Source organism: Lathyrus oleraceus, chromosome 4, assembly GCF_024323335.1.
Source record: "Lathyrus oleraceus cultivar Zhongwan6 chromosome 4, CAAS_Psat_ZW6_1.0, whole genome shotgun sequence".
Classification (NCBI taxonomy): domain Eukaryota; kingdom Viridiplantae; phylum Streptophyta; class Magnoliopsida; order Fabales; family Fabaceae; genus Lathyrus; species Lathyrus oleraceus.
The window spans coordinates 84,244,885-84,260,463 of record NC_066582.1 but is presented as its reverse complement, the minus strand read 5'-3'; the positions used below and the strand labels follow the sequence as shown (position 1 = coordinate 84,260,463).

Sequence of the window (15,579 nt, the reverse complement as noted above, 5' to 3'; positions counted from 1 at the left end):
CGGTCGACGAGTTTAGGAATTTGGGAAGGTTTCTGAAGAATAACCCTCCTACATTCAAAGGACGCTATGATCCAGATGGTGCTCAGATTTGGCTGAAGGAAATTGAGAAGATTTTCCGGGTGATGACGTGTACTGAAGCACAGAAGGTGCAGTTTGGTACGCATATGTTATCTGAAGAGGCTGAAAACTGGTGGGATAACACTCGCCAGAGAATTGAAGTACCAGGTGCTGAGATGACTTGGGAAATGTTCAAGACGGTCTTCCTGGAGAAATATTTTCCTGCTGATGTGCGATGTAAGAAGGAGATGGAATTTCTAGAACTGAAGCAGGGTAACATGTCTGTTGCTGATTACGCTTCGAAGTTTGAGGAGCTGGTGCAGTATTGTCCTCATTATAATGATGTTGATGCTGAGGAATCCATGTGTGTCAAGTTTGAGAACGGGTTGCGTCCCGAGATCAAACAAGGCATTGGTTACCAGGAGATTCGTAGGTTTCCTACACTGGTTAACAAGTGCAGGATATTTGATGAAGATAGCAAGGCTAGGACTGCTCACTACAAGAGTCTTAGTGAGAAGAAGAATAAGGATCGTGGTAGTCCTTATGCATCTCCGAATGGTAAAGGTAAGCAGAAAGTAGTAGATGAGAAGAAGCCAAGTGGGGGAGGATCTCCCATAGCTGGTAAATGTTTCAAGTGTGGCGAGCCAGGCCACCGTGCTGATAGCTGTACTAAGAAAGTGCTGAGATGTTTCCGATGCGGTCAGGCTGGTCATAGAGTTACTGAATGTAAGGATGCTGGTCCGACATGTTTTAATTGTGGCGAGAAAGGCCATATCAGTTCGCAGTGCTCGAAACCGAAGAAGGCGGCTACTGCAGCTCATACTACTGGTAGGGTGTTTGCTCTGAGTGGGACTGAAGCTCCTAAAGAAGATAATCTGATTAAAGGTACTTGCTTGATTAATAATGTTGAATTGCTTGCTATTGTTGACACTGGTGCTACTCATTCGTTTATTTCGTATGAGTGTGCGACCAGGATTGGTGTGATTATGTCGTCCCTAGGCGGAAGTATGGTGATAGATACTCCTGCTAATGGTTCTGTGAAGACTTCTGTTGTCTGTCGAAGTTGTCATTTGACGATCTTTGAGAGAGAGTTCGTGGTTGATTTGGTGTGCTTACCCTTGCACCAAATTGATATTATTCTGGGAATGAATTGGCTAGAATTCTATGGCGTGTTTATCAACTGCTATAGGAAGACGGTGCGGTTTTCTGAAGTTGGTGAGAATGATGAGGCAAGATTTCTATCTGCTAGGCAGGTGGGGGATTTTGTGAAAGATGAAGCTCAGGTATTCGCTTTATTTGCGTCTCTGCAAGCGGATAAGAAAGTGGTAAGTGTAGATTTGCCTGTTGTCTGTGAATTTCAGGATGTGTTTCCGGAGGATGTAAGTGATTTACCTCCAGAGCGCGAAGTCGAATTTGCCATTGACTTAGTACCAGGTACGAGTCCAGTGTCGATGTCTCCTTATAGAATGTCGGCAACTGAATTAGTTGAATTGAAGAAGCAACTTGAAGAATTGCTTGAGAAGAAGTTTGTGCGTCCAAGTGTTTCTCCTTGGGGTGCACCAGTATTGTTAGTGAAGAAGAAGGAAGGTACGATGAGGTTGTGTGTCGATTATCGGCAGTTGAATAAGGTGACTATCAAGAATCGGTATCCATTACCGAGGATCGATGATTTGATGGACCAGTTGGTTGGAGCTCATGTTTTCAGTAAGATTGATTTGCGGTCGGGTTATCATCAGATCCGAGTGAAGTCAGATGATATTGCGAAGACTGCTTTCCGTACGAGGTATGGTCATTATGAATACACTGTGATGCCGTTCGGAGTGTCTAATGCTCCAGGTGTGTTTATGGAATATATGAATCGTATATTTCATCCGTACCTTGATAATTTTGTTGTAGTGTTCATAGATGATATATTGATATATTCTAAGACAGAAGAAGAGCATGCAGGACATCTGAGAATTGTTTTGCAGGTGTTAAGGGAAAAGAAATTATATGCAAAGTTATCTAAATGTGAGTTCTGGTTGAAGGAAGTGAGTTTCCTTGGCCATGTGATTTCGAGTGGTGGGATTTCTGTTGATCCTGCTAAAGTTGATGCCGTATTACAGTGGGAGACTCCGAAGTCTGCTACTGAGATACGCAGTTTTCTGGGGTTAGCTGGTTATTATCGCAGATTTATTGAAGGCTTCTCTAAGTTGGCATTGCCGTTGACGCAGTTGACTAAGAAGGGTCAAGTATATGTGTGGGATGCAGCTTGTGAAGCGAGTTTTGTGGAGTTGAAGAGGCGGTTGACCAGTGCTCCAGTGTTGATCTTGCCTAATCCTGGTGAGTCCTTCGTTGTCTATTGTGATGCTTCTTTGATGGGCCTTGGTGGTGTTTTGATGCAGAATGGTAAAGTTGTAGCTTATGCTTCTAGACAGTTGAAAGTTCATGAGAGGAATTATCCTACGCATGATCTAGAACTTGCAGCTGTTGTATTTGTGTTGAAAATGTGGAGGCATTATCTGTATGGTTCCAGATTCGAAGTGTTCAGTGATCACAAGAGTCTGAAGTATCTGTTTGATCAGAAAGAGTTAAATATGAGGCAGAGAAGGTGGTTAGAATTACTGAAGGATTTTGACTTTGAATTGAGTTATCATCCCGGTAAGGCTAATGTAGTTGCAGATGCACTGAGTAGAAAGTCTCTACATATGTCTATGATGATGGTTCGGGAGCTTGAGTTAATTGAACAGTTCCGTGATATGAGTTTGGGTTGTGAAGTTTCCGCTAATAGTGTAAAGTTGGGTATGCTGAAGTTGACTAGTGAAATTCTGGAAGATATTCGGAATGGTCAGCAAGTTGATGTCGCTCTAGTTGATCATATTACTATGGTTAACCAGGGTAATGGTGGTAATTTTGAGATTGATGAGAATGGCATCCTGCGATTTAAAGGTAGAGTTTGTGTTCCTGAGGTGTCTGAATTGAAAAAGAGTATTCTTGAAGAGGGCCATAGGAGTGGATTGAGTATCCATCCAGGCGCAACTAAAATGTATCAAGATTTGAAGAAGTTGTTTTGGTGGGCTGGTATGAAAAGAGATGTTGCTAAGTTCGTGTATGCCTGTTTGACTTGTCAGAAGTCAAAGATTGAACATCAGAAACCGACAGGTATGATGCAACCTTTGAAGATTCCTGAATGGAAGTGGGATAGCATTTCCATGGATTTTGTGACGGGATTGCCGAGGACGACGAAAGGTAATGATTCTATTTGGGTGATTGTGGATCGATTGACTAAGTCGGCGCATTTCTTGCCGATAAAGATTAATCACTCTTTGGAGAAGTTGGCAGAGTTGTATATTGAGGAGATAGTGAAGCTGCATGGTATTCCATCCAGTATTGTGTCTGATAGAGATCCCAGATTTACTTCTAGATTTTGGGAAAGTTTGCAGAAAGCGTTGGGGACTAAGTTGAGGTTGAGTTCAGCTTATCATCCTCAGACTGATGGTCAGACTGAAAGAACTATCCAATCCTTGGAGGATTTGTTGAGAGCTTGTGTGTTGGAGCAGAGTGGTTCTTGGGATAGTTATTTGCCGTTGGTGGAGTTTACTTATAATAATAGTTTTCATGCTAGTATCGGTATGGCTCCCTATGAAGCATTGTATGGTAGGAGGTGTAGAACTCCATTGTGTTGGTATGAATCAGGTGAGAGTGTTGTACTCGGACCTGAGATTGTGCAGCAGACGACTGAAAGGGTTAAGATGATTCAGGAGAAAATGAAGATTTCTCAGAGTCGTCAGAAGAGTTATCATGATAAGAGGAGAAAGGCACTTGAGTTCCAAGAGGGAGACCATGTGTTCTTGAGAGTTACTCCGACGACAGGTGTGGGTAGAGCTTTAAAGTCTAAAAAGCTTACTCCGAGGTTTGTGGGTCCGTATCAGATTTTGGAGAGGGTTGGGGAAGTGGCGTATCGGATAGCTTTACCGCCGTCGCTTTCTAATCTGCATGATGTGTTTCATGTATCTCAGTTGAGAAAATATATTGCGGATCCTTCGCATGTTGTTCAGTTGGATGATATCCAGGTGAGGGATAATTTGACCGTTGAGGTGTTGCCAATTCGGATAGATGACCGAGAAGAGAAGACCCTGAGAGGTAAGAAGATTGCTCTAGTGAAAGTTGTTTGGGGAGGCCCAGCTGGGGAGAGCTTGACTTGGGAGCGTGAAGATCAGATGAAGGAGTCGTATCCAGCTCTATTTGCTTGAGGTATGTTTTCGAGGACGAAAACTTCTAAAGTGGGGGAGAGTTGTAACACCCCGATTATCGTCAGAATAATTTAAATATTATTTTAATATGATTATTTGAAGATAAAGTGAATTATTAAATAATATTGGGAATTATTATCATTATTAGAGATGTTATTTATTTTAATAATAATTAAATAAATAAAATAAATGGAATATGAAGAGTGGAAGGGTAAAAGTGGAATTGGATAAAAGAGGCCAAAAGGGAGAACTCAGAGTTTTTTTTCACGTGTTGTTGCCTCAGAGTCAGAGAAAGGGAGAAACGCTGAAGAGAAAGAGAAGGAAGAGGAAAAGGCCAAAGTCTGCTCAGAACTTCCTTCAATCCAAAGAGGTAAGGGGTCTGAACCTTATTAAACGATAATATGCTGAAAATGGTGACATATTGGATGAATAAAATTGGGATTTTAATCGAAGGAATTCATAGAAAGTATATGTAATGATGTTAGGATTTGTGAAATCGAATAGGGGATGATTCGTGTTAGATGATATGAGTGATTTTGTGTGAAATTGGGACTGTGGAAGGATGAATTTGGATAGATCTCGTAGCAGAGAAAGCCATTGCAGATCTGGAAATCTGGTTCCTGGTCATACGCGTATGGCACTAGGCAATACGCGTATGAAATGGCTGGTACGCGTATGGCGCTAGGCAATACGCGTATGGATGAGGAAGATGATGTTTTGAACGTGTTTTGGTCTCTGTTGGTACGCGTATGGGAATGTGATACGCGTAGCATACGCGTATGGGCATGGGCAATACGCGTATGGAGGAAGATGATGTTTTGAACGTGTTTTGGTCTCTGTTGGTACGCGTATGGGAATGTGATACGCGTAGCATACGCGTATGGGCATGGACATTACGCGTATGGACTTGGTCAGGTTTGGGCAATACGCGTATGGGCATAGGCAATACGCGTATGGGCAGACTTGTGGTTTTTCTGGGCCGTTGTTGTGCAGTTTTTGGTTGTTTAGGCTGAGCGAGGTAACTTAGCTGATGCATGGTATACGAGGGATCATTTCCCGTTGCTTTGAGTGGTATAGATATTAGTAGATTGTGCTAATACTGTGTTTGATTATGTGGCATGATGTGATATGCTTTTGTGATAGAATGTGTTAATGATGATGATAACATGACTATATGATGCTGTTGTTGCTATGTTGATTATGATGCATGCTTGGTGTGCATGCATTCATGAAAGGCCGATGCCTAGTGATGAACGGACTGAGTTCCAGTGATGTTGTTGACTCCGGGCTTGTTGAGAGGCTTGGTTCCTTGCGGGGAACTCGGATTCTATGGTGATGAATCTGGGAGTGGTGATCCTGTAGTTGGTCACAAAATGGGTATACCGAGTCGTGTTGAGTCATGCATGGGTGTGTGCATTGCATTTGATATGTTGTTTTGTTGATGTTCATGAGCATGTTGATTATGATGATTATGATGAGCTGTGTTGGTATATGTGAAATATATTTATGTTTATATTTCTGTCGTTATATTATTATTTAATAATGTAATTCTCACCCCTTCTGCATGTGTTTATGTTCATCTATGATGAGCAATGTGCAGATAAAGAAGAGTAGCTATTGTTGAGGTTTGAAGAATAAGTGTAGAGTTATTCTACAGAGTCGAGTCAAATGCTCTGGTCATGTGACACCGGGGTTATGGGATTCGATAGATAATTGGTTATTATTTACGTTGTTTATGATGACTAATATGTTGAGATGTTTTGTTGAGATAATGTTGAAACATTATTATGAATTGTTATATGATGAATGATAATATTGTGTTGTTGTCCGCTGCGAAGTTTTAATAAAATAAATAATATGTTTTATGTTGTGATGCGATGATTGTTATGTTGTAAGAAATGTAAACTCTTCTACATGTTGTACTCTGATAATTTATTTAAATATGTCGTTTGGGTAGAAGGGTGTTACATTTGGGGCTGTAGCTAATTCCCATGGTGAGGAATTAGTGAGTGAACCATTGTGGGTTTGTTGTTGATGTTTGCATGCTAGATGATTAGTGTGCATAGTCTAGCCTTCGGGGCTGTAGCTAATTCCCATGGTGAGGAATTAGTGAGTGAGTCACTAGGTCTCAAATGAGTGGGACTAGTGAGCTTAGTAGCCGTATCTGGAGGGATCGGTGAGCTTGGACTATATGTTCAAGAATAGTCGGTACCGCATGTGTGGAGTCTCATTGCATAATGTATGTATGGCGTATAATATGAATGGATGTATTCCAATATTATACGTGTGTTTGTGTTGTTATGGAGTATGATTTGAGATTATACTTGTGTTTTATGTTGGTGTTGAGTATGATGTTGAGCTGATGTGCTGTTACTGATTGTATGTTGTGATTAGGGTGATTAATGTGTCAAATTACTTAACAATACATGATATTTTATAATGCTTGTTATATCGATTGAGGAACTCACCCTTACAACTATTTTTCAGGTAACGAGAAATGAGTTGCGTAGAAGCGAATACTTGGAGTCTAGTGTAGTCTCCTTAGTGGGTCATGCTCTGATAGATGTAACATCGGGAGGGAACATTTTAACTATGTTGTTAATGATTGTTGAACCAGTTTACATGTAGTATGTTACATGTTTGAATGATCGATTTGATCTCTATCCGCTGCGTATTGTGCAATACTTTATGTTTTGAGTTAAATAATGAGCATGACTAAATATTTATGGCGAATAGTGTGAAATATTGTGTGTGACACCCTTGATTGCATATTACTCTGATTGATATGTTGTTATATTTTAATTAAATATTTGGGGTATTTTAGAAGGGTGTTACACTTCAGACAACCAATGATCCAAGAGAATTGATGAGAATTTAGAGAGAATCGGAGAGAAGAAAAATCTGGAAAAATACCTTCAATGTTATGTAGAAATGGATCTCTCTTGCTTCAGTTCTTGCTTGATCTTGCTTATGGAGCTCGTGGAAGTGGATTAAGAAGGATGCAAAGCTTTGGATCCTGGAGTTTTTGAATCTCCAAACAGTGAGATTCAAACTCAAATTTCAATTGAAATTTATCAGGTTTTCCTTTGAATGGTGAGGGTTTGGAGCTAGGGATTCAAAGCTGGCGCGCAAGGTCCTTGAAACTGAAGCATTTGACCTCTATTTATAGCAAAAGATGAGTGTTATTTGCACACTTAAAAATATTTCCAAAATTCGCAATGTAATGTACATGCTTGCATGGGTGTGTGCAGGCCCATGAAGCAACTCTACTAGGTCCACAATCAATTGAAATGAGGTCTGAATGAAGCTTGGATTGCAAGGCAAATACATTTGAATGTTTGAAGCATGATTCTTGCCAACTGATACAACCCTATTTAAGCCATGCGCAGACCCCTCAAACTTTGTCCAAAATGAATAAATTAGGACTCTTTGGAAAGCTTAGATCAAGAGGAACAACTCTTATGTTGAACACTTTTCCATTTGGAACTTTTATCATGGTGAATTTTGAGGTGGAAGTTTGGAAATTTCAACATGCCAAAATATTTTCTAAGTGTCAAGCCATATGTTCAATTATTCCACCTTGGCTAACTTTTTATGTGAGCTCCAAATGAGAAAAGTGTATTCATCAAAGTTTTAGCTCTTTCAAAAAAATTCAAAATAGTCACAAATTTGACATCATTTGGATTTGGGATGAGTAAGTTATGCATTTTTGAAGTTGAGGAAAATCACTTGTTCAATGGTATTGGTCCAAAATGACCTATAATGTATCCTCATATCAGATGCTCATAAAAGTTGAAGTAGTTCTTACTCCAAACATAAAAGTTGTATTAGACACCTTGAATTTTATTGTGAAACTTGGAAATCTTTTATATCATAAAAATTGAGCAAGTTATGGCCTTGGGAAGTTGACTTTGAAACTAGGGTTTAGACAAAATGACCTATAATGTTTTAACATAGAAAATGACTTTCCAAGAAAAGTTAGCTCTAGACTTCAACATGAAAGTTGTTTGGAATGTAATTTAGAGTAACTTTTCTCTTGGAATCATTTTCATATGACAAAAATTATAGGAGATAGGGTCTAGGGGGACCCAGTTTTGATTAGATGAATTTATCTGGCCAACCACCATCAACCAACTTGCTAACTTGCAATTCTCTTGACTTTTTAGGCTCATGATAGATAATATATGCATAAGATGATGAAATTTGAAGTGCCCCCTGAGAAATTTGGTCAATTGATGAAGAAACTTGTTGAAGAAGTTACTCAAGATACCCAGATAAACTAGGGTTTCCAAGGTAAACCAACTCCAAACTCTTGAAGAAGTCTTGATCAAAATAACATGTAGATATCATTGATACTCATATATGATGACTAGAACCATTGTGGATCATTCCTTGGTTGTGCTCTTAGCAATGAGGGTCTTAAACCCTAGATGTGAACTTGATAGATCAATAGTGATCATGCCCTACCTACAAAAGAGTTAGGCAAATACAAAGGCATATTTTTGGTATTTTGGTTAGTGAGATGATAAAATACAAGTATGATACAATCACATGGTGCTTGGTGATCTCTCCCAAAACAAACCCAATGAAAGAGGGGTAAGGAGGATGCCAAGGTATGATCCCAATGCTAATGCATATGATGAGATTGCATGAGGGATCTTAGGGTCAAAATTGGGGTCTTACAGCTGGAAGCAAGAGAGTGAATAAGGGAGGATTGTTCTCTTGTTGCACTTTGTAAAGATCATAAGGGGATTGTCCTTATTGATTGTGTTACTTATGTTAGAAGATTGTAGGATAGATCTTGTGGCAGACTTGTACAAAGATCTGACATAGTGGAAAATCTCTCACAATGAGTGAGGGAACTGGAGTACTCTCGGATTGTGAGGGAACCAAGATATATCATTGTGACTTTTACTTTCTACCTTTATTTTTCAGCATATTTACTTTCATATCATTTCTGAAAAATAACAAAATCAGTGTTAACACTTCAAATTGAGAAAAGTTCAATAAATCTAATTCACCTCCCTCTTAGAGACCGCGCATAAACTTATAATATATATATATATATATATATATATATATATATATATATATATATATATATATATATATATATATATATATATATATATATATATATATATATATATAGGTTTAAAAGGTTTTTTCACCTTAATTGGGTGGGGGAGGTAATGTAGGGTATAATTAAAAGTGCATTACTTTTTCCCTCAGGCTAATGTCGGTGTGAAAACTTGAAAGCGTGCAACGTTTTTCCTCAGTTGGATATGTCAACCGAGAGGGAAAACTCCACCTTTACTTTAGGTTCAATTGTATACCCGAGGTAATATGTGAACAATCTGTTAAAAGGAAATATTTTTACCTCAGTTGAAAATTTCAATCGAGGGAAAAACCCTTGTTTATATGAAATATATATTTTTTTATATATATATTTTTCTTCTTAACTTGTATTTTTTTAAACAGAACCTAAATTATATATTTTGTGAAAAAAACCAAACACATATGTGAAACGAAATTATATATACCTTCAGTACCAAAATGGCCTCGATTTTTTGGTGGACGAGACGAAATTATATATATATATATATATATATATATATATATATATATATATATATATATATATATATATATATATATGATGTTTTCCAGATTCTTTGACCTCGATTTTTTGGTGGACGAGATGAAAATTTTGTCATTAAATATATTATTTATAACTGTGATGAGAAAAAAAATAACAAATACAAAAAATTGAAGAGGAGATACACCCACCAAAGAAGATGATGTAATACACAAAACAAAAATCAGGTTAGAGAAATCTACACTCTTAGTCATATTGATATGGTTTAATAGTTTTTTAAACCAAACCAACAATGACATAGGGACATGTTGTTCCACTTTTTTAATCTTATTTTTCATATAAAATGATAAGCATATGTCATTCAATTTTTTTTGTCAAAGTCATCGGCGTAAAAATATTTCGCTAAAGCCAACGAAAACACATATTGATTAGCTTGGGGTTGATTTCACTGGTTCTTCTATTGAGGATCGTACTAATTCAATTTTGAATATGTGTGTCTTTCTTCTATGGCTGTGTAGTTGAGAATGACTCATTATATTTTTGCTAGGTCTTGTGATGTTATTCCATTGTGTCGATCCTTTAAAATTCAAAAAGGTATGTGTAAATTTTAATTTTATTTATAAAAAAAATTGCGGAACTAATCTATCTCAAATAAAAATTAATGTAGGACCTAAATGTCCTTTATATTTTTAATAATACATGTGACATAAATAATATTGTGACCTAAATAATATCATGATATTCGAGTTAGATTCAAAAGTAAGAAAAACTGTTTTTTTTTATTTAAAAACATTAACAAATGACTAGCATGACCATCATAAATTTTGTAAGAATTAAATAGGAGTTTTTTTAGGGGAAGGAAAAGTTAGAGTAACTTTAATCAAAATTTGAATGAAAGTTAGAGGATGTAATTTTTATGAGAAATTAGAATAGCTATTCAATAAAAAACATTACTACTATTACACTTTTAAATTGTCATTTTTCTAAAGAAAAAAAATAGTAAAATAGTGTTTTGGCGCCTACCTGCCATTCAACTCTTTACTTCCTTCCAACCGCCATTCTTCTTCCGAGTAACTGAACTTGATATCTGAATCATGGAAGAGGAGAAGGAACAGAATTTTCAGAACCAGAACCAGAACCTACTCGTTCTCTCTCGCGCTTCCGAATTCCATTTTCTGCCATTTCAACTACCTCATCCGCCATGCTCAAAGACAAGCTCAAGCTTCCAGCCTCCCACAAGCCTGGGAGGATCTTTCCCGATCGCCTTGGAACCTTGGTGATGGTCGCCGGATTGGACGAAAAAGGAAATGAAATCGAGAGATCCGAGTTCGAAGTCGAGTCCGGCGAAGAGCTGGAGGCTATTAAACCCGGCGCGTTAGGGTTTCACAGAGAGAGCGGCGATGGAGGTGAAGCTATGGATGAGGAAAAAGATGAAAATGATCAAAGAATTCGGCAGAAGCCGAATAAAGACGCTGCTTCGACTTCTGTTTCGGTGTTAAAATCTATTTCGTTGGATGAGAAAAGATCCGATCTAGAATTCGAGGTTAGAGTTGTGGCTGTATTTGATTTGATTAAATTAAATTGATTAGGTCACAAAAAATTGGAATGAAATGTGGATTATGTATTTATTTTGTTAGGATTTCGTGTAATTTAAGCTTTTTCTTGTTTATCTAGCTTTCTCGGAGGGAGATTAATTTGGAAAAGTTGCGAAGAATTGCTACCACTGGGATTCCTGATGGAGGAGGTTTGCGTGCAACCGCTTGGAAGGTAATGATAATTCTATCATGTTCGTTTAGTTTATTTGAATTTTCAACTTTGGTGCTCATTTTGCATATTAATGTGAGAACATGATACCTTAGCACTTTGACAACTTACAATAATGAGGAGAAATATTTATGAACTGTTTATGAATTCCATACCACCATTTGGTAGTAGTATTATATTAGTTATAGCACTGACACCTCTGAAAAAAAGCGTGTCAGTGTCGGTGTCTCAAACTGACATCGACACTTGTACTTGTATTTATTTATTTATTTTTCAAATTATTATCAATGTTGTGTTTCCGGTGTCCGTTCTTAGATATGCTGTATTAGACTAACAAAACGGAATTAAACCGCAGGAGTGGAGAAAGAAAAGACTTTAAAATTAGAATTGGAGATATGTGAGTAGTGGCAGGGCATCGGTTGAAGTTGGAGTGTTTGGTTTATGTTACTTTAATATATATGTAGGTTTCTACCATTGGTATAAAAATTTGAGTTTATTGAATTTGCTGGGGTGCTATAATGTCAAACTAATTTAGTTAATGAAGGGGGGACATGCACAAATAAGGTGGAGAAGAGGGGAAATCATTCCAAGCAAATGGCCTGCTGTGTTGTTGATGGAACAAAGAAATGGTGGGTCAAAACGCTGGGCTGCCGAAGATAGCAATATAGGATTGTATTTATGATGAATAGAACATATATGAATTGTTTGATATACATGGGAGAGGGTATGAGAGTTGTGCTGTGCTTAATTCATATTATAAGAGGAGCTTGGAGAAATAAATCAAACGAGCAGCATAGAGAGATATGGAGCAGGTGGAGGAAGTGTTGATGTTGCGAAGTGCTTCAGTAGTAGGAGCAGACAAAGTAAGTAAACTTGTGCTTCTGATGTCTACAAAAAGTGTTGTTGTCCAACCCCGATATGGACGGTGTTGTAATATGGTGTAAAGACTATCTAGTGCTAATCTTAGCATTTCTTATGTTTTGTTTTGTTTTGTTTGTTTAATAAATTTTGCTTTTACAATAAACAAAAAGACTAGCAAGTATGTAGATTTATGTCCCCTTTGCAAAAGTATAAAACGCTTTGATTGTGGCTATGTCTTCACACAAGCAGCTGATTGTCCTGTTATGATTTCCATAACCAGCTACTCTTGGGCTACTTACCTTCATCTCATGACTTATGGGAGACTCAATTAAAGGAAAATAGGCAAAAGTATGCTTCCATGAAAGAGGAGCTTCTCCTGAATCCGGTAATATACGGCTGGTTTGCACAATTTTAACATGAGTTGCCATATCTATATTGAACATACCAAGCTCCAGTTTTTCTTTCACTGATCACATTGTTGAATCCAAGACAGTCAGAGCATATCTGGAAGGAACCTAAACACTTAAGCACCACTAAGCAGCATGAGGACAATAATAATGCTGATGGCCTCCTTAGGCGACATGAAATTTCTGTGGAAGATCACCCTTTGAGCCTCGATAAGGAAAGTCTTTGGAGACAGTATTTTCAGGTAAGTATCTTCTCCATTTCAAAGTTACTTTAGACACCTTTGGGATAATGAAGTTGATGCTTATCACCAATTGTTCATTTTCTAGCATACAGAGATAGTGGAACAAATAGATCGAGATTTGCAGCGTACTCATCCAGACATGCCTTTCTTTTCAGCAGAGACATCTTTTAGTCGAAAAAATAGGGTAAATAAATACCCCCTGCTCCCTGTGTTAAGTAATAGATCTTAGGGGGCTCACCTCTGACTGAAATTTTTATCGATACTTTTGTCAATAGGAAGCGATGAAGAATATTCTTCTCCTGTTTGCGAAATCAAATCCTGCAATTTGTTATGTGCAAGGCATGAATGAGGTCTTGGCGCCTATATACTTTGTATTTAGTACTGATACTGACAAGCAAAATGCTGTAAGCACTTTCTTCTTAGAAACTGTTAATCATGTGATATGCATCAGTCTCTTATTTGTTTCCATTGGATAAGGTGAATACATGGTTTGTTTAAAGATCAATACATACTTACTTAGCAGGATACTAAAGTTAATGGTTAAAAGAGGTTCTAACTTGTGTTTTGAAAATTTCAATTTGAGTATTTACTTTTTGCTTTATTTTATCCCTCTTAGGAGAATGCAGAAGCAGATAGTTTTTCTTGTTTTGTTCGAATCTTAGGCGACTCAGTGGATCATTTCTGTCAACAATTGGACAACAGTTCAAGCGGCATACTTGCTACACTTTCTCATTTTTCAGATATACTTAAAGTAAATGATGAGCAATTATGGCATCATCTTGAATTTACATCAAAGGTAGAACCTTTCAACATTTTTAATTCAACAGCTCATACAGTAGTTCCATTTTATCTAAAACTCATGCCATAGAATCTCATGAGCAGGTTAAACCACAATTCTATGCATTCCGGTGGATTACACTGTTACTCACTCAGGAGTTCAAGTTTGAATCTATCTTGCGAATATGGGATACAATTCTGAGTAATACTTTTGGTGTTCAGGTTTCTCTCTCTTTCTCTATTGAACTCTTTGGCAATATTCTTGCTGTAAATTTTATTATGGATGCTTATGTATTTGCAGGATATGCTTCTTCGGATCTGTTGCGCAATGCTACTTTGCGTCAAAAGCCGACTACTAAGCGGTGATTTTGTGGCTAATATAAAGCTTTTGCAACACTATCCGGATGATATTAACTTAGAATACCTCCTCCAGGTAGCTCAGGATATTAGTCCCGACACGTCTTCTTATTTTTTGTCCCTTTGAGTTATTACAGAGGGCATTTTTCAAATGATTTTATTGAAGTTTAGTTGAAATTTCGAAAAGGAATGTTTTATACCAAGCATAGCACTCAGCGCGTCTGTTGTAGATATTTAGAATGGAGTTCATGAGCAGGAAGCAGCGCTGAATTCTATATTGGCATGCCACTAGAAAGAATAAGGCTTTTTATTGGCAAAATTAATGTAACTTTTGATAATTGAAACTACTTGAACAGTATTATATCCTTTGAGTGTGTTGTTTGAATACTTAAAACATGTTGTATATCTTCATAATCATTGATGTTGAAATTGACACTGCATCAACACCAAAAACTCATTTCAGCTTGATCATATGCTATTAATAGCAAGAACACAAATGAAGATACAAACAAACAAAAAAGCAAGAACTTATAAACAAATCATCTGTTATTTCCTCACCCAAATACATTTGTTTCCACAATCCCTGTAAAAGAGAAAACAGTAGTGGTTTCAAAACCAACACTAGGGTGTAAAGTTAGAATTGAAAATTGAATGAACTAAACTACAAAGAATACGAAAATCCATTTCTAACCATATATGTGACTCATCCTCTAATTTTTTGGTAGAAAGTAGCGTCACTGCGAGCTCTACGACCTCGGTTTCCCAACGACTATTTGTCACCTATAGTGGTTGTGGTGCAACAACAGTTTGCTCCGGCACACCAATGCCATGATCTGACAAACTGGAATATAATGATGGTGCCATCATTGAAGATGGAAGAACAGAAACTCGTAGCTTTCCATCTGAACAACGGAAATTGGAAGAGTGTAGTTACAATAGCCTTGAGATGATTGAGATCCAACATTGTGAGCTATGAGATTCAACATCGTTGTCTTGGTGCCATTTTAATTGGTTTTTCTCTAGATATGGACTCAAACCAAAATACCAGTTTCTATCTATTGCACATTTAACAATTACTTAGGCTGTAACAATACATAAAGAAATTTGTTCTCTTAAATTGTGAATTTGTTCTTGCATTCTTCATTTTCCATTTTAACGACATTAAATTTATTTTGTTATGATGTACTAGTATTCTACTAATTTAATCAAGTATTTTTTTATCTCGTTAAGACAATTCGGTTGTAGTTGTATAAGGATATCAAATGAAGGAGCTTAGGATTGAA

General features: G+C 37.3%; 1 protein-coding gene across 3 annotated transcripts; it reads left to right on the top strand.

The window, feature by feature from the left end:
• The first annotated feature begins 10,890 nt into the window (after window positions 1–10,890).
• On the top strand, window positions 10,891–14,710 carry LOC127073550 (TBC domain-containing protein C1952.17c). Of its 3 annotated transcripts, none has more exons than XM_051014726.1 (9): window positions 10,891–11,431; window positions 11,563–11,655; window positions 12,794–12,898; window positions 13,007–13,162; window positions 13,248–13,346; window positions 13,438–13,566; window positions 13,779–13,958; window positions 14,045–14,141; window positions 14,241–14,710. In XM_051014726.1, the coding sequence occupies exons 1-9, from the start codon at window positions 11,090–11,092 to the stop codon at window positions 14,303–14,305; spliced, it is 1,266 nt and encodes a 421-aa protein (XP_050870683.1). In that variant the 5' UTR covers window positions 10,891–11,089; the 3' UTR covers window positions 14,306–14,710. The 3 variants fall into 3 exon arrangements, with proteins under 3 accessions (XP_050870683.1, XP_050870684.1, XP_050870682.1); XM_051014727.1 differs by having other exon boundaries at window positions 14,045–14,161; window positions 14,288–14,710; XM_051014725.1 differs by having other exon boundaries at window positions 14,045–14,161.
• The last annotated feature ends 869 nt before the right edge of the window (window positions 14,711–15,579 follow it).

Bases quoted from the DNA above. Each gene is read 5' to 3' on its own strand.
- LOC127073550 (XM_051014725.1), top strand. From the start codon at position 11,090: ATGCTCAAAGACAAGCTCAAGCTTCCAGCCTCCCACAAGCCTGGGAGG. The intron at 13,347-13,437 runs GTAAATAAATAC...TTTTGTCAATAG, and splicing joins CTTTTAGTCGAAAAAATAGG to GAAGCGATGAAGAATATTCT. The intron at 14,162-14,240 runs GTTTCTCTCTCT...ATGTATTTGCAG, and splicing joins GTAATACTTTTGGTGTTCAG to GATATGCTTCTTCGGATCTG.